The sequence below is a fragment of the Hyla sarda genome, chromosome 4 (assembly GCF_029499605.1).
Source record: "Hyla sarda isolate aHylSar1 chromosome 4, aHylSar1.hap1, whole genome shotgun sequence".
Taxonomy (NCBI): domain Eukaryota; kingdom Metazoa; phylum Chordata; class Amphibia; order Anura; family Hylidae; genus Hyla; species Hyla sarda.
The window spans coordinates 14,886,101-14,911,667 of record NC_079192.1 but is presented as its reverse complement, the minus strand read 5'-3'; the positions used below and the strand labels follow the sequence as shown (position 1 = coordinate 14,911,667).

Sequence of the window (25,567 nt, the reverse complement as noted above, 5' to 3'; positions counted from 1 at the left end):
CCCGAGGACACCACACAGATGGCAGCGGATCTGCCTACAGGATGCGGCCAGATGACCCACCCCACCACACAAAGCACAGACCTGTACAGTACAGGCTGCGCTAAAATGGGTGGGGCTACCGCACCTGTGACAGACCTTAGGCTGCCCCTGGTAGAAGACCTGGATCCTGTCACGTCCAAGGAAGGCGGCTGACGGAATATGGGCAACCGTACTCCCTGAATGCCTGAGTTTGACGGAAAACGTCCAGGCCCCGGACCAGATCCCGTGCTCATCCAAGTTTTTCCTGGGCATGTCCGTCACATCCCCATACCGACCGAGCCAGGTCATGATGTCATAACAAGAAAGTGACTCCTTACGGGTCATAACGGTCACCTTCTTGACTGAGTTCTGACGGGAAATCGCCTTTACGGCAAAATCCCGCCAGCCGGGCTCGTTCTTCGCCACCTCGTAGTTTGACCAGAAGAGTTCGAGACCCTCTGGCCGAACGAAAGTGACGTCAAACTCGGACGAACCGTAGGGGTGGATCAGGGCAAAGATGTCACTTGCCCTGAATTCCATCTGGAGGAGGAGCTCAACCACTTTAGCGCGAGGTGGGCACGCATCCTCACCCCTCCAAATCAGACGGACCACATTCCTGCGGTTATTGTCCTGCCCGGTTGTCGGGAGGGACCAGACCACCTCCCCATTCCGCTCTCGGAAAGCCCCCAAACCGTGCCTCTCTATCCAGAAAGACAGGTCGACCTCACCCCTTCCCTCTACCTGGATCGACCTGTCTCCCCTACGCAGAGCCTCCAGGAGGCGCTGTTGCAAGTAACCCCCGAGGCCGAACGGAGACGGGGACCCCCCTGGACCCCCGGCAGCGACATTAGCATAGCTCCTAGGAGCAGTCACTGCCGGGGGGGGGGGGGGGGGGGGGCAGCCGGACCAGACCCAGAACCACCATTCACACCACCACTCATCATCCTTTTTTCCATCCATACCAGACTTCCCATTCGTATCACTACTCCCACCAACATTCACTCCACTGACACTCCTCTCATCCACAACACTACTACACTCAGCATTCTCACATCCTGCACTCATACCCTGCCTAACTGATTCTGGGCTGGCTGGGAATTGTAGTACCGCTGGTTTAACTAAAGTCTTTTTTTCTGGCTTGGCTGCTGCTGGGGTCAATGCTGATGGCGATGGCTCCTCCTGAATGGGCAATGACGCCTCCTGAGTCTGGGGCTGCCCCACCGAGCGCACCCCAGCTCTTCCCACGGCGCCATTGCCGGACACTGATCCCAGCACCGGGACACTCCCCCCCCCTCACAGGGGAGTGCCCCGCAGTGCCCGCAGAACACACTGTACTCGGGGGACCGCCCCCCCTGAGCACACGGACCCAATGCTCTCTGGCGCCCGGACACTCCCCTCCCCCCCCTCACAGGGGAGTGCCCCACGGCGCCAGTAGTGCCCGCAGTACTCGGGGAACCGCCCCCCGAGCACACGGCAGCGTAGCTCGCCTCTGCCACTTGGACACGCCCCCTGCCACCCTGGGGCGGTCCTGCAGTGCCAGAGCTGCCCAGCATGAGCCCATCCTGCCCTTCCCTACCAACAGGATGGGTGGGCTTCATAACTATTGCGCCCTCAGCCTTTTCTGACGCCATGCTGTACCCCCCATGCTGGCCCCGCTCCACCACAGGAACGGGTCTGGCAGTTTGGGTGAGCCCGCAGCCTGAACCTGCTTTGCAGCTGGCCCAGACTGCTGGAAAGGAACAAATACATATTGCACCGTCTCCTTGGTCTTCCGCTTCTTGGACTTCTGCTTGACCACCTCATCCTCACACTCATCGTCGCCAAAGGTGAAACTCTAGCGGTGGGCTGGGGACTCTTGCATCACAATTGCGCTCAATAGACCCCCAGCCTCACCCTCCACATCATCCTCCTCACTCTCACTTGGTGGTAGTGCCACCTGTCCAGCCTCAATGTAGCTGTCCTGGGTCTGGGTGTCACAGGGAGTAGCTACAGGCACAGCATCAACTTCCACACAGTGTGCATTTTCCTCCACCTTCTCCTCTTCCTCCTTTACATCTTCACCACCATCCTCACTATCTTCACCGCCACTACTCTCCCCATCATTCACCTCCACCTTACCTGGGGATTTCGTGGCGGCAAACCGATCGTTGTTTATCAGTTTCTCCTTAAAGAGACCGCTCCCCTCCAGTATCTCCGCTCTCCTCGCCTCCAGCTTCACTACCTCGCCTCTCAGCGATGTTATCCTTTTCCTCAGTTCTGGCTTGCTCTTTCTGGATCCAGCGCTCACCAGACTCTGGGCCGCACGCAGATCCTCTCTGGCCATCCTCAGCTCCCTGCCGCACTGATCTTACTCCGGAAACCTTGCGGCCATGTGGGAGCAGTATGTGGAGCTGGACTCCTTGGGCCCTCTCTCCACCCACGTCTTTACACTGCTTTTCCTTGCCCTTCTTCCACCTGTGGATCTCTGGCTGGCACCTGTAGCCTGAGAAGCAGAGCCTGCATTGCTGCAGACTCTACCAGATCTTCTCCTGGCCGGAACAATGGCTGTCGAAATTTTCACTCCACTCCCCGCCAGCCTAGAACGGGAAGTGGAGCTTCCATTGCAGGAGGCTCTTCCCCAGGAATCTGCCACCTTCCTGGGAAAGCAGGTGGAAAAATCAGCCTCTCTCCTCCGGAAGTCAGGAGTCTCAGGAGCTCAGCAACACACGGACACACCTAGTGACCACACCCTCCAGAGCTGCACTCACTATTCTGCTGGTGAGGTCCCTGTGCACATACATTACATTACTTATCCTGTAATACTCCTACTGCTATACTCCTGCCTTTATCATACAGTGAGTGGTATATTTAAACTGTATTATTTATACAATGTGGAGACTATGGAGGAGATTTATCAAAACCTGTCCAGAGGAAAAGTTGCTGAGTTGCCCATAGCAACCAATCAGAAGAAATCTTATTGGTTGCTAGGGGCAACTTTTCCTCTATATGTATTATTTCTATACTATATATTACTGTATTTGGGCACTATAGTGCAGTGTTATGTGAAGACTCTATGGGGGGAAATTTATCAAAACCTGTCCTGAGGTAAAGTTGACCAGTTGCCCATAGCAACCAATCAGATCACTTCTTTCATTTTGCAGAGGCCTTGTCAAAAATGAAAGAAGCGATCTGATTGGTTGCTATGGACAACTGGGCAACGTTACCTCTGGACGGGTTTTGATAAATCTCCCCCTATGTAAGTATTATTTCTAGACTATATATTACTATTTTGGGCACTAAATTGCATTATTATGTGAACACTGTATGGTGGAATCATGTAAACGACATATGACAGTATTTTGTGTACTCTATGGGGGAGATTTATCAAAACTTGTGTAGAGGACGTGTGAGGCAGCTCTCGATAGCAACCAATCAGATCGCTTCTTTCATTTTTTACAGGCCTTTTTGAAAATGAAAGAAGCGATCTGATTGGTTGCTATGGGCAACTGCACTACTCTTCCTCTACACAGGGTTTGATAATTCTCCTCTTATGTATTATTTAGATTCTACAGATTTATTTAAGCACAACATTATATGGCAGTACTAAGTGGACATAGCATTGTAAATTTTACAGTGACCCCCCGACCTACGATGGCCCCGACATACGATCATTTCAGCATACGATCACTCTCAGAGGCCATCGCATGTTGAAGGCAGCATCAACATACGATGCTTTTGTATGTCGGGGCCATCGCATAGACTCCTATCCGGCAGCGCAGACTGCTTCAGCTGCCACCGGATAGCCGTTTACGGTGCCCCGTGTGGTCTGCTGACGATCACTTACCTGTCCTCAGGGCTCCGGCGCGTCCTCTTCGGGATCCCCTGCATCGTCGGCGCTCTCCATCGTCGTCATAATGTTGCTGCGCACGCCGTCCCATCATCCAATAGGAGCGGCGTGCGTAGCGAAGTGATGGCGGCGACGTGAGAGCGAGGATGCCGGGGAAGCAGAGTCCTTGCCGGAGCGTCGGGGACACCCCGGGGATGCGGCGACACCGATGGAAGGCGACATCCAGGGCAGCGGTGACGGTCCGGAGCTGCAGGGACATGGGAGTATAACCTCCCATACCAGTGGTCTTCAACCTGCGGACCTCCAGATGTTGCAAAACTACAACTCCCAGCATGCCCGGACAGCCAACGGCTGTCCGGGCATGCTGGGTGTTGTAGATTTGCAACATCTGGAGGTTCACAGGTTGCAGACCATTGTCCTATACTTTACATTGCACGGATCCCTCAACATACCATGGTTTCAACATACGATGGTTCATTTGGAACAGATTACCATCATATGTTGAGGGACCGCTGTATATGAACTTCATATCACTTTTTTTAGACATTGTATTGCAGCATTTCGTCACTGGATGGCAGCATTATTTATAAATGATATGGAGGTATTACATGGGGACTTATGGTAGTATTATGAAAGCATTGTATTTTTAAAGACCTTTGCAGTAGCTTTTTATGCAACTTTTTTTTTGTCATAACTACAAAAACTATTATTTTCGCACTAACATTTTTTATTTTTTGAATAAAATACAAATTTGGATATACCTGGGTCAGGACAGACTTTACTTATAAAAAAAGAAAGAAAAAAAAAGGCCACAGCTATACATAACATGAAAGGGGCGTGGTAATGTTATTTTGATTATTTAGGGTAGGGTCACACATAACGTAAAATACGCTGCGGATCCACCGGAGACTCGACCCATATTGTGCCTCCTGCTGTTCACCCGCATAGTGAAGTAACTCATCAGCAGCAGGTAGACATGGAGCAGGACCTGAACCAGCGGGTGGTGGCATACCTCGACATGCCCATGCCAACAAACCTTGAAGATCCGCTGGACTTCTGGGCAGCCAAACTTGATTTGTGGCCGCAATTAGCAGAGTTTGCCCTGGAAAAGCTGTCCTGCCCGGCGAGTAGTGTGCCATCAGAGCGGGTGTTTAGTGTGCCGGGGGCCATAGTCACCCAAAGGAGAACTCGTCTGTCCACGAAAAATGTGGAGAGACTGACCTTTGTGAAGATGAATCAGGCATGGATCCGCCAGGATTTCCACCACCAATGCCAGATGCATCAGAGTAGATTGACCATGGTGCCACACCAACACTTCACAAATATGGATAGTGCCAAACAGATTTAAGGCGCTGCTCCCAAACAATCCTACACATCAGGCCTTTTTTCACCCACCTTGGGTACTGGTATTGCCACCCACCACACCACTCTGTCACCGGGTCACTTTCAGGACTCCTGATGGTGCTGATGCACCTCCAGGCTGTCCATTCTGCCACCATATGGTCTTCTCATGCTGCCACAAACTCAAGGCTGTGTCATTCAGCTACCATATGGTCTCCTCATGCTGCCGCCACCTCCAGGCTGTATCATTCAGCCACTATATGTTCTCCTCATGCTGCCGCAAACTCCAGGCTGTGTCATTCAGCCACTATATGGTTTCTTCATGCTGCAGCAAACTCCAGTCTGTGTCATTCAGCCACCATATGGTCTCCTCATGCTGCCGCAAACTCCAGGCTGTCTCATTCTGCCACCATATGTTCTCCTCATGCTGCCGCCACCTCCAGGCTGTGTCATTCAGCCACTATATGGTCTCCTCATGCTACTTGTCCATTACTTAAAAATTTTTAAAGGTAGCACTAGCTACCATAAATCTTCTATTTAAATTTGAAGATTCATCTTTTAATCTTAGGGACTGTGAAGCCCTATTGTCTCCTCATGCGTCAGCCACCTCCAGGCTGTGTCATTCTGCCACTATATGGTCTCCTCTTGCTGCCGCCAATTCCAGGCTGTGTCATTCTGCCAGATTATGGTCTCCTCATGCTGCTGCCACCTCTAGGCTCTGTCATTGTGCCGCCATGTGACTCCTTGTTGGATTTGGTCTTTTGTAACCACACATTTTATCATTAAATCTTACCTTAAAATTTTAATTAAAATTTCAAAAACATCGAAAGAGCGATTACAACGAACCATTACTGATTAAATGAAACAATCGCACTTTCACAGTCAAGGGGGCACTGAGAGGCAGGGGCTGGAACAGGTGGTATCTCCCCTGGCGGAGGACTGCCAGCTCGATGCTCACCAGAATGGGTACTCAAACATTTTTAATAAATTCAAAATTTAATTTTAATTTATTAACATTTTTAAAATTCTCTTTATTCTCTTTAATTTTGACGCCATATGGTCTCCCTGCGGCCACATCCAGACGCTCTGCTGCAGGGATTCTAATAGCGATGCCTGTAATCTGCATGTCATACTGAATAACAGTATTATTTCAGTATTATACGTGTTAGGACAAGGCAAAGTGTTCTACACCCCTATTGAGGATATATTGTCTCCTCATGCTTCCGCCACCTCCACACTGTGTCATTCAGCCACTATATGTTCTCCTCATGCTGCTGCCACCTCCATGCTGTGTCATTTAGCCACTATATGGTCTCCTTATACTGATGCCACTTCCAGGCTCTGTCATTGTGCCGCTCTGCGACAGTGATTCTAATAGCGTCTCCTCTGATCTGCATGTCATACTGAATAACAGTATTATTTCACTAATCCAGCACACACCCTTTGCGTGTTACAGCAAGGCGTAGTGTGTTCTACACCAGTATTGAGGCTCTCTGTAGGCCAGAAATAGCTGTTTTAATAGCGATTCGCTGCAAATAAATGCAAATAAATTTGGACCGTACCATATTTTTTCTGAAAATTCAGCGAATTCGCTGAATCAAATTTTTCAAAACTGTATCTCATCTCTAGTCAGAATAGTTGGGTGAGCGAGAAGCCTTTTATTTAAGAAAAGGGGTCTGAAATCCGGGCTTAGGAATGGGGTGGGCAAAAAACCTTGTTCATGGCCCCTCAGTCTCAATTTCACACACTCCCCCAAGCCTGACTTCTGCCCCAATGAAGACTGGTGGAGTGAGGCAAAGCTAGTGAGGACCGTCCCGATGACTATCAATGACGCACTCAGCATCTGAACCCTCACCGATTAAAACTTTTGACCTGTCCCTGAAGTTTTTAAAGCTTTATGTACCCTTTAATTGTACAATATATACACTGTTTATTAAACTACCACAATTACAATGTCTAAATACTGTATAAGGCTATTCAATAACAGTCCATGACCCATGTATAAAATATAACTTTTATTTGAAAGTGATCAGTGATATATAAACTCATCAAATATCAGGTCATGACTTGTACAGATCATCAGTGCTCAGGAACAGTCCACACAGTCCATAAGGTTAGTGGGTTGGAGTGAAATACAAAAGAATCAAAATTATCATACAAAAAGTTCACTATTTATCCTAAGAACACCAGACCTGTGACCATTTCCTGATCCCTCCATGTTAGTACATATATTAAATCCCTGCTATCCTTTAATATAGTCTACTTTGTATAATTAAGGTGCTTGTTAGGTCTTTGTAGATCTCTGCATAGTCTTTGGGATTGCTCTTCACCAAGAAAATCAAGAATAGTAAGAGATCCAAACAGCACGTTCTTGACCTAACGGAGTAGAACCTTCCAGTTGAAGCTCAAAGGACGAGACTGAAGCTTTGTCATATTTAGGACATGTAAGAAGTCCCAACTGATGGGTAAATACTTTTATGGCTTTGAAGATTTGGATCAAGACATGGACACTATAGTCACAGAGAAGCTTCACCCAGTCTTATGCCTGGAGAGGAATACTGGTTACACAGTCACCATTGGTCAACTGGACTCAAACTCAATAATTCAAGACAACATATGAAGTTGTTTTACTATATGTGACCAGGAACATAAACCAGTAGTAGTTATGGCATGGAGGGACTAATTCCTTTAGAGATCTTCTACAAGTCTTGTATCGGATTTACCTTCTGGATAGTTGAACCACTCCCGATGTGGGAAGTTTTGTAAGTTCTGCTTTCTGCTCTGATCATAACGGTCTCCGCTTCCTGCGAGCTTGTAATATTTCCTGTGAATTTTGTCCTTCTCTTCATATAAGGAGTCATTGTGGAAAGTTCTGCTTTATTGTTGACTCAGTGGCTGGTGATGTAGTCCTTGTTCTTTACATGGAAAGAATCTTGTTTTATGATTTTTTTGTGGAAACGTTCATCTACCCTTTGTAGTAACAACCAGATATTTTACGGTGAGTGTCCATGTTCTATATTCCAGAGCTGTTTTGATGGTTGAATAAATTTCTGAAACCAGGCATACGGTTTAATAATGGGCAAAGTTAAGGAAAGTCTTCCTGGTTTTCCTCTCCCCCTACCGACAAAGCTCTCAATGAACTTGGAAAAGGCCAAAGTAGGTGAGGAAATGCTCTACCCTTATGCTGACTTTGGGTATAGTTTTGATGCGGAGGTAATTTCCAGGACGAAGGACCACGAGCCCTGAAACGCTACAGGTCTTCCGTTTTGGGTCACGGATGCTGGCAGCAGTGGCAGAAAACTCTTGCAGGCAGCGAAATATCAGATTGTTGTCTAGAAGGATATCCAACTTGATGTAGCTGATTTGGTACTCATTAAAGTGCACCTTGGAAGAAAGGAAATGAAAGATTAATAGGAAAACATGAAGAGGACCAAGAAGGAGGGCCGCGGGGACATTATGTGGATGAAGAAGATAGAAAGGCCAAGACAGTGAAGAGAAAGTCAATGCGTTCTTGAAAATGGCTCTCTCTCCCAATCCCACGTGCACACTCGGCTTGGAACTAAACCACTACCAGTCACTTCTGCGGAAGATTATCTTCCCTGAGAGCGAAAGGATCAGGCATGTTGAAAAACAACTGTGCAATCCTTCTCACCCCCTACATCACATGGTTGGCCAGTTTCACTAAATTATCATATTTGGCTGACATTGATGATTTGCCTTGAGGAGATCCAGCTGGTAGGAGAGTCTTTAGGGAAGTGCTTCCTGGAATCAACATTCTAAAACAGTGCTGTCTACAGACGGGTGACTCTGGTTTGATAGATAGTCCAAGTTTTGTTTTAAATGGTTCATGTGAAATAGCCATGAATGATTGTAGATGGTCCTATTAAGATGTTAAAGGGGTTATCCTGCCAAAGATCAGCACCCGCGTTCTACACGGGTCTGCGTCTCCAGTGTCGGAAAGCTCTTTGTTTCCAGGACTGGGGACGTGACGTAATGCCACACCCCCTCTATTCATGTCTATGTGAGGGGGCGTGACGGCCATCACGCCCCCTCCCATAGACATGAATGGAGGGGGTGTGGCATGACATCACAAGGGGGCGTGGTGTTACGTCCCCAGTCCCGGTAACAAAGAGCTTTCCGAGACTGGAGACGCAGCCCTATATAGAATGCGGGTGCTGCACGGAGATAGCAGGGGGTACCAGCGACAGACCCCGCAACCAGACATCTCATCCCCTATCCTTCGGAAAGGGGATAAGATGTTTTTGGCCAGATAAACCCTTTAATGATCTTGAAGGAGAACTCCAGAATATAAAAATTGTCCCCCATACTGCCGGCATTAAAAAAAATAAAGATGTACATACTTTCCTCCGCTCCCCCGGGGCCTCTGGTAACCGACTCTGGTCTCCGCCGCGATCCTCTTCCTGGTTGCTGGTGGTTGGCGAGTCATACTGCGCTCAGCGAATCACCGGCCGCAGTGAAGTCCCGACTCCCTGGCGATAGGCTGAGCGGCAGTGTGAGAACGCTTCAGGACACAAAATTCTTCACTTCACCGGCATCTGCTGCCCGGGGCCGTAAACGTCACACTGCCGCTCAGCCTATCGCCGGCCGAGTCGGGACTTCACTGCGGCCGCTGATTGGCTGAGTGCAGTAAGACTCTCCGACCACCAGCAACTAGCCGGTTACCGGAGGCCCCGGGGGAGCGGAGTAAGGTATGTACATCTTTATTTTTTTTTTACTGCCGGCAGTATGGGGGACAATTTTTATGTTCTCTTTTAAGATAGATATAGAAGGAGGACTATAGGTGTACTTTGATGACTAAAGATGTGGTAGACCAGAAGAAAAGGTGAATGCGAATAAAGGCACAAAGGACTGGAAGCCAGAACATAGATCCAGATTCTTCTCACCTGGCAATACAAATAGAACAATCCCTTGACATTGACTATAAACTCTCCCTTTCCATCATCATATTTGACTGGGCTGGTAGAATTTCGGTGAACTTCAGTCCAGTGTAGGATTGTACCATTGTCATCTGCAAAAGGAGAAGGTCATAGCTTATCTCACACAATGGGACAAGAGGGAAAGACGTTTGTCATGTCCTTACCTGCGTTCATCTGTTGTCCTCCTTTTGGCAATTTAACTGCAAAACATAAAAGAGAACAATGATGTTACGTGAATACAATTACTTTTAGTGCCCCATTCACATCTAACCCTTTTGGGATGGTTTCTGGATCACCATATGTAAATAAGTAATGTGAATGTAGTGTGGACTTGGAGGCCACTTTATTTTGACATTTCTCTGATGTTTGGGTATAACTTTTTTGGCCCTCAGCATTTCCTGATTTTTTTCATCTCACGGTCCATGGAGACACAATGGCCCTCATTTACTATTGTAAACCTGACATGTTTTGTCGGGATGTGCGCCAGATTCTGGCACATTGCGTCAGAAATTCTGCCTGCACCAGAGTTTGCGCCAGAATGGAAAAAACCCAACTAACTCTCCATTTTACTAAGAAAACCCAAAAAGGGGGTGTGGTCACAGAAAAAGGGGAATGTTCCCGACATTTTCACAAAAACCCAACATATTTACTAAGGTTTCCACAGAAAATGTGGTGGATTTCAGCTGAAGAAAACCCTACAGATCAGAACAGGTGTAAAAAAAAGTAAAATGTAGGGAAACCTTTGTAAATACCGTGGAAAAAAAATTGTAGGGAATTAAAACCCACAAAGAAACCTACACAACACTCTTAGTAAATCAGGGCCAATATGTTTGTTGGTTTCCACACCATGCAGCAAATTATCCATTATAATAAAGCATACAAAGAAGAAAAACCCTGGTAAAGCAGGATAACCACCAATATTTACAACTTAGCCAATCTAGAGTATGGGGTGCATATACGTCCAATGAACAAGTGTGTCGTACAACTAAGTTCGTAGAAATGAAAACGTTCTCACCACACAAATTCCCATTTAAATGCCATGTTTATTACATGTAGATACAGCTTTCCCACATATCCAAAATTGGCTAGGATGCCAAGGAGGGTAGGGAAGGTGCAGAAGCGTGACTGAGGCAACAGGCTGTTTCACGTGCTGTGCTTCTCTAAGATTCCAGAAGAAGCGTCACTGCACGTAACACAGCCTGTTGCCTCCATCATGCCTTTCTTACCCTCCTTGGCCTTCTAGACGATTTTGGATATATGGGAAAGCTCTATCTACAAGTTATAAACATGGCATCTAACTAAAGATTTGACTAGTAAATTATCCGTTATACCATGTCTTTATCTGCTTTGAGATCTGGTCAGGGTGCAGCCTTGGAGAACACAGAGGATTTTCCTATGTTGCAGTAACATGTGCTTCCAGTATCGATTAGTCGATTAGTATCGACTGTAGCCATAAACGGTTGTCCATGGTTAGTAACAACACTCAGGCAGTGGCAAGGTCATTTGGGATCGATGGTTGTTTCTCCTCACAGCCAACCCCTTACATATCAGAGCTTCTGTGGCCATGAGTTGGTTGCCCCATGTCTGACTCAATCCAACTCATACACAGTTGGCTCCAGTCCATCAGAGCCACCATTACAGAATCGCCCTTACTGGGGCCTCGTATAGAGAACATACTCCACTCTATTCATGTGGTTTTCAAGAAGCAATTGCAGCCCATCAACTTCAAGGTTAAATGCGTTACGTGTTCAGAGATTCTTTTCTGTAGACCACACTTGGTCAATTGAGCCAGTCTGGTCATTCTCTCTTGACCTTCCTGGTGCTCACTGGATACGTTTTGTGTTACACACAACTCTTTGGAGACTGTAGGTAGTGTTGTGTATGGAATTACGTTGAGATCCAAAGTTTCTGCGATTCTGGCTCCAACAATCATATAGCCTAGTCACTTTTTGTGTCTGTTCACACTTTCAGTCAAGGATTTAGATTAGACAAGCCTTCTTGCCTCTTCTTTGAGCTAAGCTCCATGCCAGGTTGGCGTTAAAGGGATTCTCCACTGCCCTGCCTTCCGGAGCTCCGCTCGCAGCATCCGGAAGTTTATTACTCTGAACGCTGTGTGCGGGCTTCCGTGTTCGAGGCCGCCCCCTTGTGACGTCACTCCCGCCCCCTCGTGACGTCACGCCCGCCCCCTCAATGACCGCTGCCCCCTTCCCATAGACTTTAGTTGAGGGGGTGGGCGTGACGTCACAAGGGGGTGGGCGTGATGTCACGAGGGGGCGGGCGTGACATCACGAGGGGGTGGCCTCGAACACGGAAGCCCGCACACAGCGTTCGGAGTAATAAACCTCCGGACGTTGCGAGCGGAGCTCCGGAAGGCAGGGCAGTGGAGAACCCCTTTTAAAACCTGGAAACCTGTGAAATCTAAGCTAGACTGGATGATCTTTCTGAAGCATTACCTTCATAGTGAGCAGCAGTGATGGCTGAAGATTTACGATTATTCTGTTTGTTCCTTCGGTTTCCATTGGCTGGAAGAGAAACTGTGAATAGTTAGGGGATAATCTCATATTATAAATGACAGAAAGTTATTGTTTAAGACGGGGTTGAAAGCAGATCAATTTCTCCTTAAAGGGGTATTCCAGCCATAGACATCGTATCACGTATAGAAAGGATAGGGGTTTATGATGCCTGATCATGGGGGTCCGCTGCTGGGACCCTCGCGATCTCCGTGCAGCACCCGGCAATCTGTGACAGGCTGCTGCTCCAGTCTCCAGTCTCTGTGTTTCCGGGACTGGAGACATGATGTCATGCCACGCCCCTTGTGACGACATGCAATGCCCCCCCCCCATTCATGTCTATGGGAGGGGTGTGACGGCCGTCCCATAGACATAAATGGAGGGGGCGTGGAGTGAGGTCACGTCTCCAGTCCCGGAAACAGAGGTTTCCGAGACTGGAGCAGCAGCTTGCCACAGAATGCCAGGTGCTGCACAGAGATAGCGGGGGCCCCCTGCGATCAGACATCTTATCCCCTAGCCTTTGGATAGGGGATAAGATGTCTATGGCCGGAATACCCCTTTAAGAGATAAAAATATTTTTAAAATTTACACTAAAACAAAGCTCCACAAGTTAGGGCAAAAACAGGGCGAAAACATTTTATCCTGTATCCAAAGGATATGGGATAAGATGTCTGATCGCGGGGGGCCCGCTGCTGAGACCCCGCTGAATCTCTAGTTTCGGAAAGCTACGGGTTTCCGGGACTGGGGACGTGCCCTCACGCCATGCCCCCTCCATTCATGTCTATGGGAGGGGGCGTGAAGGCCGCCACGCCCCCTCCCATAGACATGAATGGAGGGGGCATGGTATGACGTCCCCAGTCCCAGAAACCCGGAGGTTTCCGAAACTGGAGATTCAGCACTCGCATAGAATGCGGGTGCTGCAGTGAGATCGCGGGGGGGGGGGGGCTGGGTCTCAGCAGTGGGCCTCCCGCGATCAGACATCTTATCCCCTATTCTTTGGATAGGGGATAAAATGTTTTTGCCCGGAATACCCCTTTAATAATGAAGCTCAAATTTTTGTACAACCTCCAGTGAAGCTCCTCTTTCTTTTTTTTGGACAATTTTTAGCTAAAATGTTGGGTTATAAGCGCCTAAGGCCTTTAGAATATTTAGTACTATATTTTGGCTCCACCATAGCATGGCTTTTACCTGAACGCCTGTGACGTCTTCTATCCTCTGTCAGCTTTTGATACAGAAGTTGATGTTTTTCCCATATACTCTGATAATAAATCTAAAAGACAAATATATTTGGTTAATTCGGTTAGACCCCATCCCAAGGAACCCGAATTATGAAGCACATCTTGAATTATTACAAGTCAAGTAGATCTGGGTCTTGTTAGGAGTCGCGCCGCGGTCAGACATGCTGGCCGTGGACGCACTCCTCCTCCGCTGCCCGGCATACCCCGCACTGTGACTCCCATCCCGCAATGCGATCGCAGCCTGCCCACTGTCTCTTACCTCCCCCATCATCTCGGCACGCTTCCTGCTTGCCAGCATGTGCACCCCCAGCCTCCTAGGGCGCGCGCGTGTCAGCTCTGTGAAATTTAAAGGGACAGTACAGGTTCTTGCTTCCCCATGACCCTATAAGTACAGGCACTTCCTTTTGACCCTTGCCGGATCTTTGTGCCTTATTAGCTTAAGAAAAAACATTCTGTTTGTGCCTTGCCATGTTCCAGACCCTGTTGCTACGAACCCTGACCTTGCTCCTGTGCCGCCTGCCCTCTGACCTCTTGCTTCGTGACCTGACCTTGCTACTGTGCCGCCTGCCCTGACCTCCTGCCAGTCCTGACTACGAGTTGCCTTATCCATCCAGTACTACGTTACACCTCGGCCGCCTGGGTGGACGAGTCGTCTCAGGGGTAGTGACCTGGGTGCCACCTGCCGCTGCAAGTCCATCCCACTTTGCGACGGGCTCTGGTAAAAACCAGCGGCACCTTAGACTCTGCTCCCTGATACAGCCCGCGTCATCTGCCACACAGGTAAAGCGGATCCACTACACCTAAGCCTTAACAGGTCTCTTATTTTGGTCTCACCATCTGTCACCAGAAAGAGATAAACACTACTGGGTGTGCCCAGGAAACCAGTGGGATTATTCTTGACCATATAGTATACAAAACTGCTATATGAACATCAACATTGGGGCATGAAAGATCATGATGAGAAGAAAATGGGTACAAAGAAAAGATACAAGGAAATGCACCCCTCGAAATTGGTCCAAATGGAGAAGTAAGGGTTGAAGGTTAGGAGATGAAGCAATAACTGAGGAAGGATATCTACACAGACTTAGAGAAATGTCTTAGGACTCCCAGATTCATCTTCCAGTTTTAGTCCTAGTTCAGCCAAGAAATAAGTAGAGTGGACCCACAGGTAAGTGACCACTGGCAGCAAGTTGAGGTCCCACACTTTCTTGGGTATATCCCTTTATTATGTAGGCCCAATTCCACCTCCACTTTCTACCAGTGGTTATGGAGTAGTGTAGAACATAGTCCCTATCCCATATTGAAGGAGGTACACTAAGAAGCATTGTCTCATCCTGGTTATAAGTCAGGTGCTAAACATATATCGTAGATCTATGTAGTCCTCACTCAACATGGTGGCCCTAGACTGTTGCCCATTTCTGGTCATACCACATGCCACAAACAGTCTACAGTTTATAGCTGGCTTCCAGCTACCATGTTTCTCTCCTAGGCTGCCCGGCATGGTGGCACTTTCGAATAGCTCATAAACGAGCAGTAGACAGAGGGACAGCACTCACCGGTGAAGCAGAATGTTCCTTTATTCAGGAACGTACATAAAACCAGATGGCAGGGAGTACAAACATGGATGCAGGGGCGTTCATAGAACGCCCCTGCATCCATGTTTGTACTCCCCACCATCTGGTTGTATGCACGTTCGTGAATAAAGAAACATTTCACTTCACCGGTGAGTGCTGTCCTGTCCTTCTGTCTCTTGCTCGTTTATAGTTTAGGTGTCTGCTTATGGACGTTCCACCTCTTGGGTGCGGTGATGCATATTAAGTCCTGGTTCTAAGACGTGACACCCACTTACCTTTGCGGTACATCTTCCGTGTCAGACGAGTGTCAGGCTGATCTTGTATTTGACTTTTGAGTACTTTCTAGTTACCCTTTCCTTGTCTACAGGCTCAGTGTATAGGTCCATACAGTGACCCCCCCCGACCTACGATGGCCCTGACATACGATCATTTTAACATACGATGGCCTCTCAGAAGGCCTCTTTTGCATGTCGGAGCCATCGCATAAACGGCTATCCGGATAGCCATTTAAGGTGCCCCGTGTGGTCTGGTGATGGTCACTCACCTGTCCCCGGTGTTCCGGACCGTCCTCTTCAGGATCCCCTGCATCGCCTTCGTCGTCATCACGTCACCGTGCACGCCGTCCCGTCATCCAATAGGAGCGGCATGCTCAGCGACGTGATGACGGCGATGAAGAGCGACGATCCCAGGCAGACGAGACGGTCCGGAGCGGTAGGGACACCCCGGGGACGTGGCGACAGCGATTGAGGGCGACATCCAGGTCAGCGGTGACGGTCCGGAGCGTCGGGGACAGGTGAGTATAGCTTCCTATACTTTACATTGCACGGATCCCTCAAAATATGATGGTTTCAACTAACGCTGGTTCATTTGGAACAAATTACCATCGTATGTTGAGGGACCGCTGTATAGTCCATTTAGTGTGATACAGTAAATAGAAGACCAGGAGAAAGGGGGGGATGCAGCTGCAGATTGTCTTTGTATGAGGCTCATGCTAGGGGGGGGGGGAGGAGCAGCGCAGCTCTGACTTTACACCAGGAAGTATGGGGATGAGCGGTAGTGAAGGAAACTATTTTGGGATCTTTTTAACTACAGTATCTAATTTTCTTAGGAATTTTGGAAGCCCCTCAGACTGGCCCATTCTACCAGATTTGTGAGAACCAGTTTCCCCGAGCCTTTCTATACAAAGACACATTCAGAAAAAAAAATTATTTTTGTCCTCTTAGATCATGGAAAATTCGACTGTATGAAGTATTTTATCTTCAAGGTCAATGAACAGTCCAAAAGCAAATAGAAGGCCATTGTCCCCAAGCCGGCCCAGTGAAGGGCACCAGTGTGACTGGGCCAAGGAAACAATTGGACCATACAATCCATGTGACCCTCTTACCTGAGTATCGGTGCTGGGCTCTCGTAGTGGATGCACCTGAAGTACAAATGAGATATAAGTGTAAGTAGCATCAAAATATACATCATTTGTCTAAGGCTGCATTCACATCTCGTTTTTGCAATACGGTTCCCGTATCAGTTTTTTTTGTAAAAAAAAGTATGTCTCAAAACCGGACCGAACCGTATACAACCGCATGTACCCATATACAGTTTTAAACCGTATACGGTTTGAAAACAGATGTCCGGTTGCATACGGTTTAATACACTTTTTGGAAGAAAAAAAACGGATACAGTTTTATGTTGAAAAAAGTTACTTGAATAAAGTTCTTCTTGTTCTATTTGTGGGAAGAACTTTCGGCGTGCACTGCGCATGTGCAAACTGCAAAACCATATTGTGCAAAACATATACTGGCTGTATCCGGTTTTTCACCCGGACATAAAACCGTAGTAGACTACGGTTTTGTGTACGGGGAAAAAAAACAGATAAAACCATAAATGATGCAAAATATACACAACCGGATGCCGCGTTTGGCCTACGGTTTTCAATGACATGTCTATACATACGGTTTACAATACGGTTCCATGCGGTTTTTACACTGAAACCGGATACGGGAACCGTATTGCAAAACCGAGATGTGAATGCAGCCTTACACTCCAGTCACATCCAGAGCTGCAGTTAGCACTTTGCTGATATATCCCCGAAGAATAAGATCATTATAACTGTTTGCGCACCATGTTCTGTATAGACCCCGAACCAGTAGGACCCGGCCATTTTTTGCACATCTGACCACTGTCACTTTAAGCATTAATAACTCTGGGGTGCTTTTAACTTTCATTCTGATTCCGAAATTGTTTTTTCGTGACATATTCTACTTTATGTTAGTGGTAAAATTTTGTCGATACTTGCATAATTTCTTGGTGAAAAATGCCAAAATTTGATGAAAAAATTTAAAATTTCGCATTTTTTTAACTTTGAAGCTCTCTGCTTATAAGGAAAATGAATATTCCAAATAAATTATATATTGATTCACATATACAATATGTCTACTTTATGTTTCCATCATAAAGTTGTCATGTTTTTACTTTTGGAAGACATCAGAGGGCTTCAAAGTATAGCAGCAATTTTCCGATTTTTCACAAAATTTTCAAAATCGAAATTTTTCAGGGACCAGTTCTGTTTTAAAGTGGATTTGAAACCCCTTCTTATTAGAAATACCCCACAAATGACCCCATTATAAAAACTGCACCCCTCAAAGTATTCAAAATGACATTCAAAAGGTTTGTTAACCCTTTAGGTGTTTCACAGGAATAGCAAATTGAAGGAGAAAATTCTAAATCTTCATTTTTCACACTGGCATGTTCTTGTAGACCCAGTTATTGAATTTTTACAAGGGGTTAAAGGAGAGAAATCTTCCTAAAATTTGTAACCCAATTTCTCTCGAGTAAGAAAATACCTCATATGTGTATGTCAAGTGTTCGGCGGGCGCAGTAGTTGGCTCAGAAGGGAAGGAGCGACAGTGGGATTTTGGAAATTGAGTTTTTCTGAAATGGTTTTTGGGGGGCATGTCACATTTAGGAAGCCCATATGGTGCCAGAACAGCAAAAAAAAAAAAACAACACATGGCATACTATTTTGGAAACTACACCCCTCAAGGCACGTAACAAGGGGTCCAGTGAACCTTAACACCCCACAGGTGTTTGATGACTTTTCGTTAAAGTTGGATGTGAAAATGATTTTTTTTTTCACAAAAATGCTAGTTTTCCCACAAATTTAGATTTTTTACAAGGGATAATAGGACAAAATGACCCCCAACATTTGTAACTCCATCTCTTCTGAGTATGGAAATACCCCATGTTAGGATGTAAAATGCTCTGCGGGCGAACTACAACGCTCAGAAGAGAAGGAGTCACATTTAGCTTTTGAAAAGCAAATTTGCTGAAATGGTTTTTGGGGGGCATGTCGCATTTAGGAAGCCCCTATGGTGCCAGGACAGCAAAAAAAAAAAACCCACATGGCATACTATTTTGGAAACTACACCCCTCAAGGCACGTAACAAGGGGTCCAGTGAGCCTTAACACCCCACAGGTGTTTGACGACTCTTCGTGAAAGTTGGATGTGTAAATGATTATTTTTTTTCCCACTAAAATGCTAGTTTTCCCTCAAATTAAAATTTTTTACAAGGGGTAATAGGACAAAATGCCCCCCAAAATTTGAAACCCCATCTCTTCTGAGTATGGAAATACCCCATGTGTGGACGTCAAGTGCTCTGCTGGCGAACTACAATGCTCCGAATAGAAGGAGCGCCATTGAGCTTTTGGGAAAAAAATTTTTTGAATGGAAGTCAGGGGCCACGTGCGTTTACAAAGCCCCCCCGTGGTGCCAGAACAGTGGACCCCCCCACATGTGACCCTATTTTGGAAACTACACCCCTCACAGAATTTAATAAGGGGTGCAGTGAATATTTACACCCCACTGGCGTTTGACAGATCTTTGGAACAGTGGGCTGTGCAAATGAAAAATAAAATTTATTTAGGTCAGACACCTGTGGGGCGTAAATGCTCACTGTACCCCTTATTACATTACATGAGGGGTGTAGTTTCCAAAATGGGGTCACATGTGGGTATTTATTTTTTTGCGTTTATGTCAGAACAGCTTTAAAATCGACCACCCCTGTGCAAATCACCAATTTAGGCCTCAAATGTACATAGTGCGCTCTCACTCCTGAGCCTTGTTGTGCGCCCGCAGAGGATTTTACGCCCACATATGGGGTATTTCCGTACTCAGGAGAAATTGCGTTACAAATTTTGGGGGTCTTTTTTTTCCTTTTAACGCTTGTGAAAATAAAAAGTATAGGCCAAACACCATGTTAGTGTAAAATTTTGTATTTTTTTTACACTAACAAGCTGGTGTAGCCCCCAACTTTTCCTTTTCATAAGGGGTAAATGGAGAAAAAGCCCCCCAAAATTAGTAGTGCAATTTCTCCCGAGTACGGAAATACCCCATGTGTGGCCCTAAACTGTTTCCTTGAAATACGACAGGGCTCTGAAGTGAGAGCGCCATGCGCATTTGAGGATTAAATTGGGGATTGCATATGGGTGGACATAGGAGTATTCTACACCAGTGATTCCCAAACAGGGTGCCTCCAGCTGTTGCTAAACTCCCAGCATGCCTGGACAGTCAGTGGCTGTCCAGAAAGGCTGGGAGTTGTTGTTTTGCAACAGCTGGAGGCTCCGTTTTGGAAACACTGCCGTACAATACGTTTTTCATTTTTATTGGGGGGACAGTGTAAGGGGGTGTATATGTAGTGTTTTACCCTTTATTATGTGGTAGTGTATTGTAGTGTTTTTAGGGTACATTCGCACTGGCGGAGGTTTACAGTAAGTTTCCCGCTAGGAGTTTGCGCTGCGGCAAAAAATTTGCTGCAGCCCAAACTTGAAGCAAGAAACTTACTTTAAACCTGCCCGTGTGAATGTACCCTGTACGTTCACCTGGGGGGGCAAACCTCCAGCTGTTTCAAAACTACAACTCCCAGCATGTACTGACAGACCGTGCATGCTGGGAGTTGTAGTTTTGCAACAGCTGGAGGCACACTGGTTGGAAAACTTTCAACTTTCAACATGTTCATTCTTCAAGCGGAATGCGTGAGCAGAATCCAATAGAAGGTAAATGGGTAAAAAAAAAAAAAATTCTGCCCGACATCGTTTTCAAGCGGAATTCAGAAAAGTAGAATTAAATAGCCTCCTCCTCCTTCATTCCTCTTCGTTTCCACGTGGAAATTCCGCTTGCATTCCGCATGATGGATAAAATGACGGAAGGCAAAAATTTCCTGACCGAAATTATTCCTCTTGAATTCCTCAGTGTGAACTCGCCCTAAGACCCCTGAAACCCATCGGCACCCAGCAATCGTGTTTTAGGGCTGCCGATGGGTTAACAGGTCCATTACACGCTGTGATCATGATTTGACTGTGGCATGTAACAGGTTAAACTGCCAGAGTTGGAGATTGTCTGGTCCTGTAGTCACTTTTTAGTACGGTGACTTGCGCTGGCTGGCAAGGCCAAAAGACCCTCAGTGACCGCCATAAAAACACGTATGGGCTTTCTCTAGTGCAGTGGTCTTCAACCTGCGGACCAACAGATGTTTCAAAACTACAACTCCCAGCATGCCTGGACAGCCGTTGGCTGTCCTGGCATGCTGGGAATTGTAGTTTGCAACATCTGGAGGTGTGCACGTTGAAGACCACTGCTCTAGGGGGTAAAACGGTATACCCTGTGTTATGCCTAGTGCAGGGCCTGATGGGGCAGGATATGGGTGGGACCCCCTCTATTTCTGGACGATGTATTTGTCGCGGACACATAGGGGGAGGTTCATCAAAACTTGCCCAGTTGCCAATAGCAACCAATCAGATCGCTTCTTTCATTTTTAACAAGGCCTCTGCAAAATGAAAGTAGTGATCTGATTGGTTGCTATGGGCAACTTGACACTAAGGGGGAGATTTATCAAAACCTGTCTAGAGTTGCTGAGTGGCCCATAGCAACCAATCAGATCACTACTTTCATTTTGCAGAGGCCTTGTTAAAAATGAAAGAAGCGATCTGATTGGTTGCTATTGGCAACAGGGCAAGTTTTCCTCTGGACAGGTTTTGATAAATCTCCCCCATAGTCACGTGTTGGCAGGATATTAATATAATAATAATAATATTACGGCTCTGTACAATGGCTGTACATTGTTATATAATGGCGGTCAGCTGAGGAAAGGAATTTACCACAGACGGGACCTATCCAGCGCCATAATAATACACTGACACCAGGCGGACAGGAGACATGAGACATGAACGCAACCGTCACCGTCACCATACAGATCCTGCTGCTGATATCATCTGCCATTATATGTACTGTATCTAAGCCTGTCATGTGTGATACTGTCTGCTAATTACTGTATCTAAGCATGTCATGTGTGATACTGTCTGCTAATTACTGTATCTAAACCTGTCATGTATAATACTGTTTGCTAATATACTGTATCTAAACCTGTCATGTATAATACTGTCTGCTAATATACTGTATCTAAGCCTGTCATGTGTGATACTGTCTGCTAATTACTGTATCTAAGCCTGTCATGTGTGGTACTGTCTGCTAATTACTGTATCTAAGCCTGTCATGTGTGATACTGTCTGCTAATTACTGTATCTAAGCCTGTCATGTATAATACTGTCTGCTAATATACTGTATCTAAGCCTGTCATGTATAATACTGTCTGCTAATATACTGTATCTAAGCCTGTCATGTATAATACTGTCTGCTAATTACTGTATCTAAGCCTGTCATGTATAATACTGTTTGCTAATATACTGTATCTAAGCCTGTCATGTGTGATACTGTCTGCTAATTACTGTATCTAAGCCTGTCATGTGTGATACTGTCTGCTAATTACTGTATCTAAGCCCGTCATGTATAATACTGTCTGCTAATCGAATGTATCTAAACCTGTTGTGTATACTACTGTCTGCAAATTACTGTATCTAAACCTGTCATGTATAATACTGTCTGCTAATCTACTGTATCTAAGCCTGTCATGTATGAAACTGTCTGTTAATATACTGTATCTAAGCCTGTCATGTATAATACTGTCTGCTAATATACTGTATCTAAGCCTGTCATGTATGAAACTGTCTGCTAATCTACTGTATCTAAGCCTGTCATGTATAATACTGTCTGCTAATATACTGTATCTTAGCCTGTCATGTATGAAACTGTCTGCTAATATACTGTATCTAAGCCTGTTATGTATGATACTGTCTGCTAATATACTGTATCTAAACCTGTTGTGTGTACTACTGTCTGCTAATATACTGTATCTAAGCCTGTCATGTATGATACTGTCTGCTAATATACTGTATCTAAGCCTGTCATGTATGATACTGTCTGCTAATATACTGTATCTAAACCTGTTGTGTATAATACTGTCTGCTAATATACTGTATCTAAGCCTGTCATGTATGATACTGTCTGCTAATATACTGTATCTAAACCTGTTGTGTGTACTACTGTCTGCTAATATACTGTATCTAAGCCTGTCATGTATAATACTGTGTGCTAATATACTGTATCTAAGCCTGTCGTGTATAATACTGTCTGCTAATATACTGTATCTAAGCCTGTCATGTATGATACTGTCTGCTAATATACTGTATCTAAACATGTCATGTATAATACTGTCTGCTAATATACTGTATCTAAGCCTGTCATGTATAATACTGTCTGCTAATATACTGTATCTAAGCCTGTCATGTATAATACTGTCTGCTAATTACTGTATCTAAGCCTGTCATGTATAATACTGTGTGCTAATATACTGTATCTAAGCCTGTCATGTATAATACTGTCTGCTAATTACTGTATCTAAGCCTGTCATGTATGATACTGTCTGCTAATATACTGTACCTAAGCCTGTGGTGTATAATACTGTGTGCTATTCTACTGTATCTAAGCCTTTCATGTATAATACTGTCTTCTAATTACTGTATCTAAGCCTGTCATGTGTGATACTGTCTGCTCATTACTGTATCTAAGCCTGTCATGTATAATACTGTCTGCTAATATACTGTATCTAAGCCTGTCATGTATAATACTGTCTGCTAATTACTGTATCTAAGCCTGTCATGTGTGATACTGTCTGCTAATATACTGTATCTAAGCCTATCATGTGTGATACTGTTTGCTAATTACTGTATCTAAGCCTGTCATGTATAAAACTGTCTGCTAATCTACTGTATCTAAGCCTGTCATGTGTGATACTGGCTGCTAATTACTGTATCTAAGCCTGTCATGTATAATACTGTCTGCTAATCTACTGTATCTAAGCCTGTCATTTATAATACTGTCTGCTAATATACTGTATCTAAGCCTGTTGTGTGTAATACTGTCTGCTAATATACTGTATCTAAGCCTGTCATGTATAATACTGTCTGCTTATCTTCTGTATCTAAGCCTGTCATTTATAATACTGTCTGCTAATATACTGTATCTAAGCCTGTCAATTATAATACTGTCTGCTAATTACTGTATCTAAGCCTATTGTGTATAATACTGTCTGCTAATCTACTGTATCTAAGCCGGTCATGTATAATACTGTCTGCTAATCTACTGTATCTAAGCCTGTCATTTATAATACTGTCTGCTAATATACTGTATCTAAACCTGTTGTGTATAATACTGTCTGCTAATATACTGTATCTAAGCCTGTCATGTATAATACTGTCTGCTTATCTTCTGTATCTAAGCCTGTCATTTATAATACTGTCTGCTAATATACTGTATCTAAGCCTGTCAATTATAATACTGTCTGCTAATTACTGTATCTAAGCCTGTTGTGTATAATACTGTCTGCTAATCTACTGTATCTAAGCCGGTCATGTATAATACTGTCTGCTAATTACTGTATCTAAGCCTGTGGTGTATAATACTGTGTACTATTCTACTGTATCTAAGCCTGTCATGTATGATACTGTCTGCTAATATACTGTATCTAAGCCTGAGGTGTATAATACTGTCTGCTAATCTACTGTATCTAAGCCGGTCATGTATGATACTGTCTGCTAATGTACTGTATCTAAGCCTGTGGTGTATAATACTGTGTGCTATTCTACTGTATCTAAGCCTGTCATGTATAATACTGTCTGCTAATAAACTGTATCTAAACCTGTCATGTATAATACTGTCTGCTAATCTACTGTATCTAAGCCTGTCATGTATAATACTGTCTGCTAATCTACTGTATCTAAGCCTGTCATGTATGATACTGTCTGCTAATCTACTGTATCTAAGCCGGTCATGTATGATACTGTCTGCTAATGTACTATATCTAAGCCTGTGGTGTATAATACTGTGTGCTATTGTACTGTATCTAAGCCTGTCATGTATAATACTGTCTGCTAATCTACTGTATCTAAGCCTGTCATGTATGATACTGTCTGCTAATCTACTGTATCTAAGCCTGTCGTGTATAACACTGTCTGCTAATATACTGTGTCTAAACCTGTCGTGTATAATACTGTCTGCTAATCTACTGTATCTAAGCCTGTGGTGTATAATACTGTGTGCTATTCTACTGTATCTAAGCCTATTATCTGGGATACTATCTACTGAGCTCATGTATCTAAAGCTATCAGGTGTGATGCTGGCCCAGTGTATCTAAGTCTACCCAGTCTTCCATGCGCCATATTGATCTGCTGAGCCTGTGTATCTAAGCCTATTACGTATGAGACTGTTTGCTAAGCTGCCGTCTTATGTAGGATACTGTGTTCTGTATCTAAGCATCCATTGTGTGATACTATCGGCAGAGTTGCAGTAGCTAAGCAAGCGTTACGTGTTACTGTCCTAATAGTGCAGTATCTAAGAAAATACTGTCAGCTAAACTGGTGTATCTAATTCTATCCTGTGTGATACTGTTTGTTGAACCTGTGTATCTAAGTGTGTGTGATACCATCTGAGTAGTACATGGCATGTCTAACCATATTCTTTACACATAGCTGTTTGATCAGCGGTCTTCAAACTGTGGCCCTCCAGCTGTTGCAAAACCACAACTCCCAGCATGCCCGGACAGCCAACGGCTGTCCGGGCATGCTGGGAATTGTAGTTTTGCAACAGCTGGAGGCCCACAGTTTGAAGACCACTGTGTTAGATCATATAGATGTCCCTTACCTTCTGTTGCTGTGCCCGTCCTTGGCACAGGTTCTGCCC

General features: G+C 45.4%; 2 protein-coding genes across 4 annotated transcripts in view; both read right to left on the bottom strand.

Annotated features, from left to right (window-relative positions):
* TNFSF13 (TNF superfamily member 13) overlaps positions 1–2,813 on the bottom strand; it is a 33,010-nt gene extending 30,197 nt beyond the window's left edge. The window contains exon 1 of one of the 2 annotated variants that reach the window (XM_056570084.1): positions 2,797–2,813. The gene's annotated coding sequence lies outside the window, so the exon portion shown is untranslated. The other variant, XM_056570083.1, reaches the window with a different exon arrangement.
* Positions 2,814–7,187: 4,374 nt separating this feature from the next.
* The window catches only part of TNFSF12 (TNF superfamily member 12), a 19,364-nt gene continuing 984 nt past the window's right edge, over positions 7,188–25,567 (bottom strand). Inside the window, exons 1-7 of one of the 2 annotated variants that reach the window (XM_056570078.1) lie at positions 25,529–25,567; positions 16,829–16,864; positions 13,821–13,902; positions 12,576–12,644; positions 10,287–10,322; positions 10,090–10,214; positions 7,188–8,569 (exon numbers count right to left, since the gene is read on the bottom strand). The exon at positions 25,529–25,567 is cut by the window's right edge and continues 984 nt beyond it. In XM_056570078.1, the coding sequence (XP_056426053.1) occupies positions 8,318–8,569; positions 10,090–10,214; positions 10,287–10,322; positions 12,576–12,644; positions 13,821–13,902; positions 16,829–16,864; positions 25,529–25,567 (639 nt within the window). In that variant the 3' untranslated portion in view covers positions 7,188–8,317. Of the gene's footprint in view, positions 8,570–10,089; positions 10,215–10,286; positions 10,323–12,575; positions 12,645–13,820; positions 13,903–16,828; positions 16,865–20,697; positions 21,002–25,528 lie in introns of those variants that run through there. The other variant, XM_056570079.1, reaches the window with a different exon arrangement.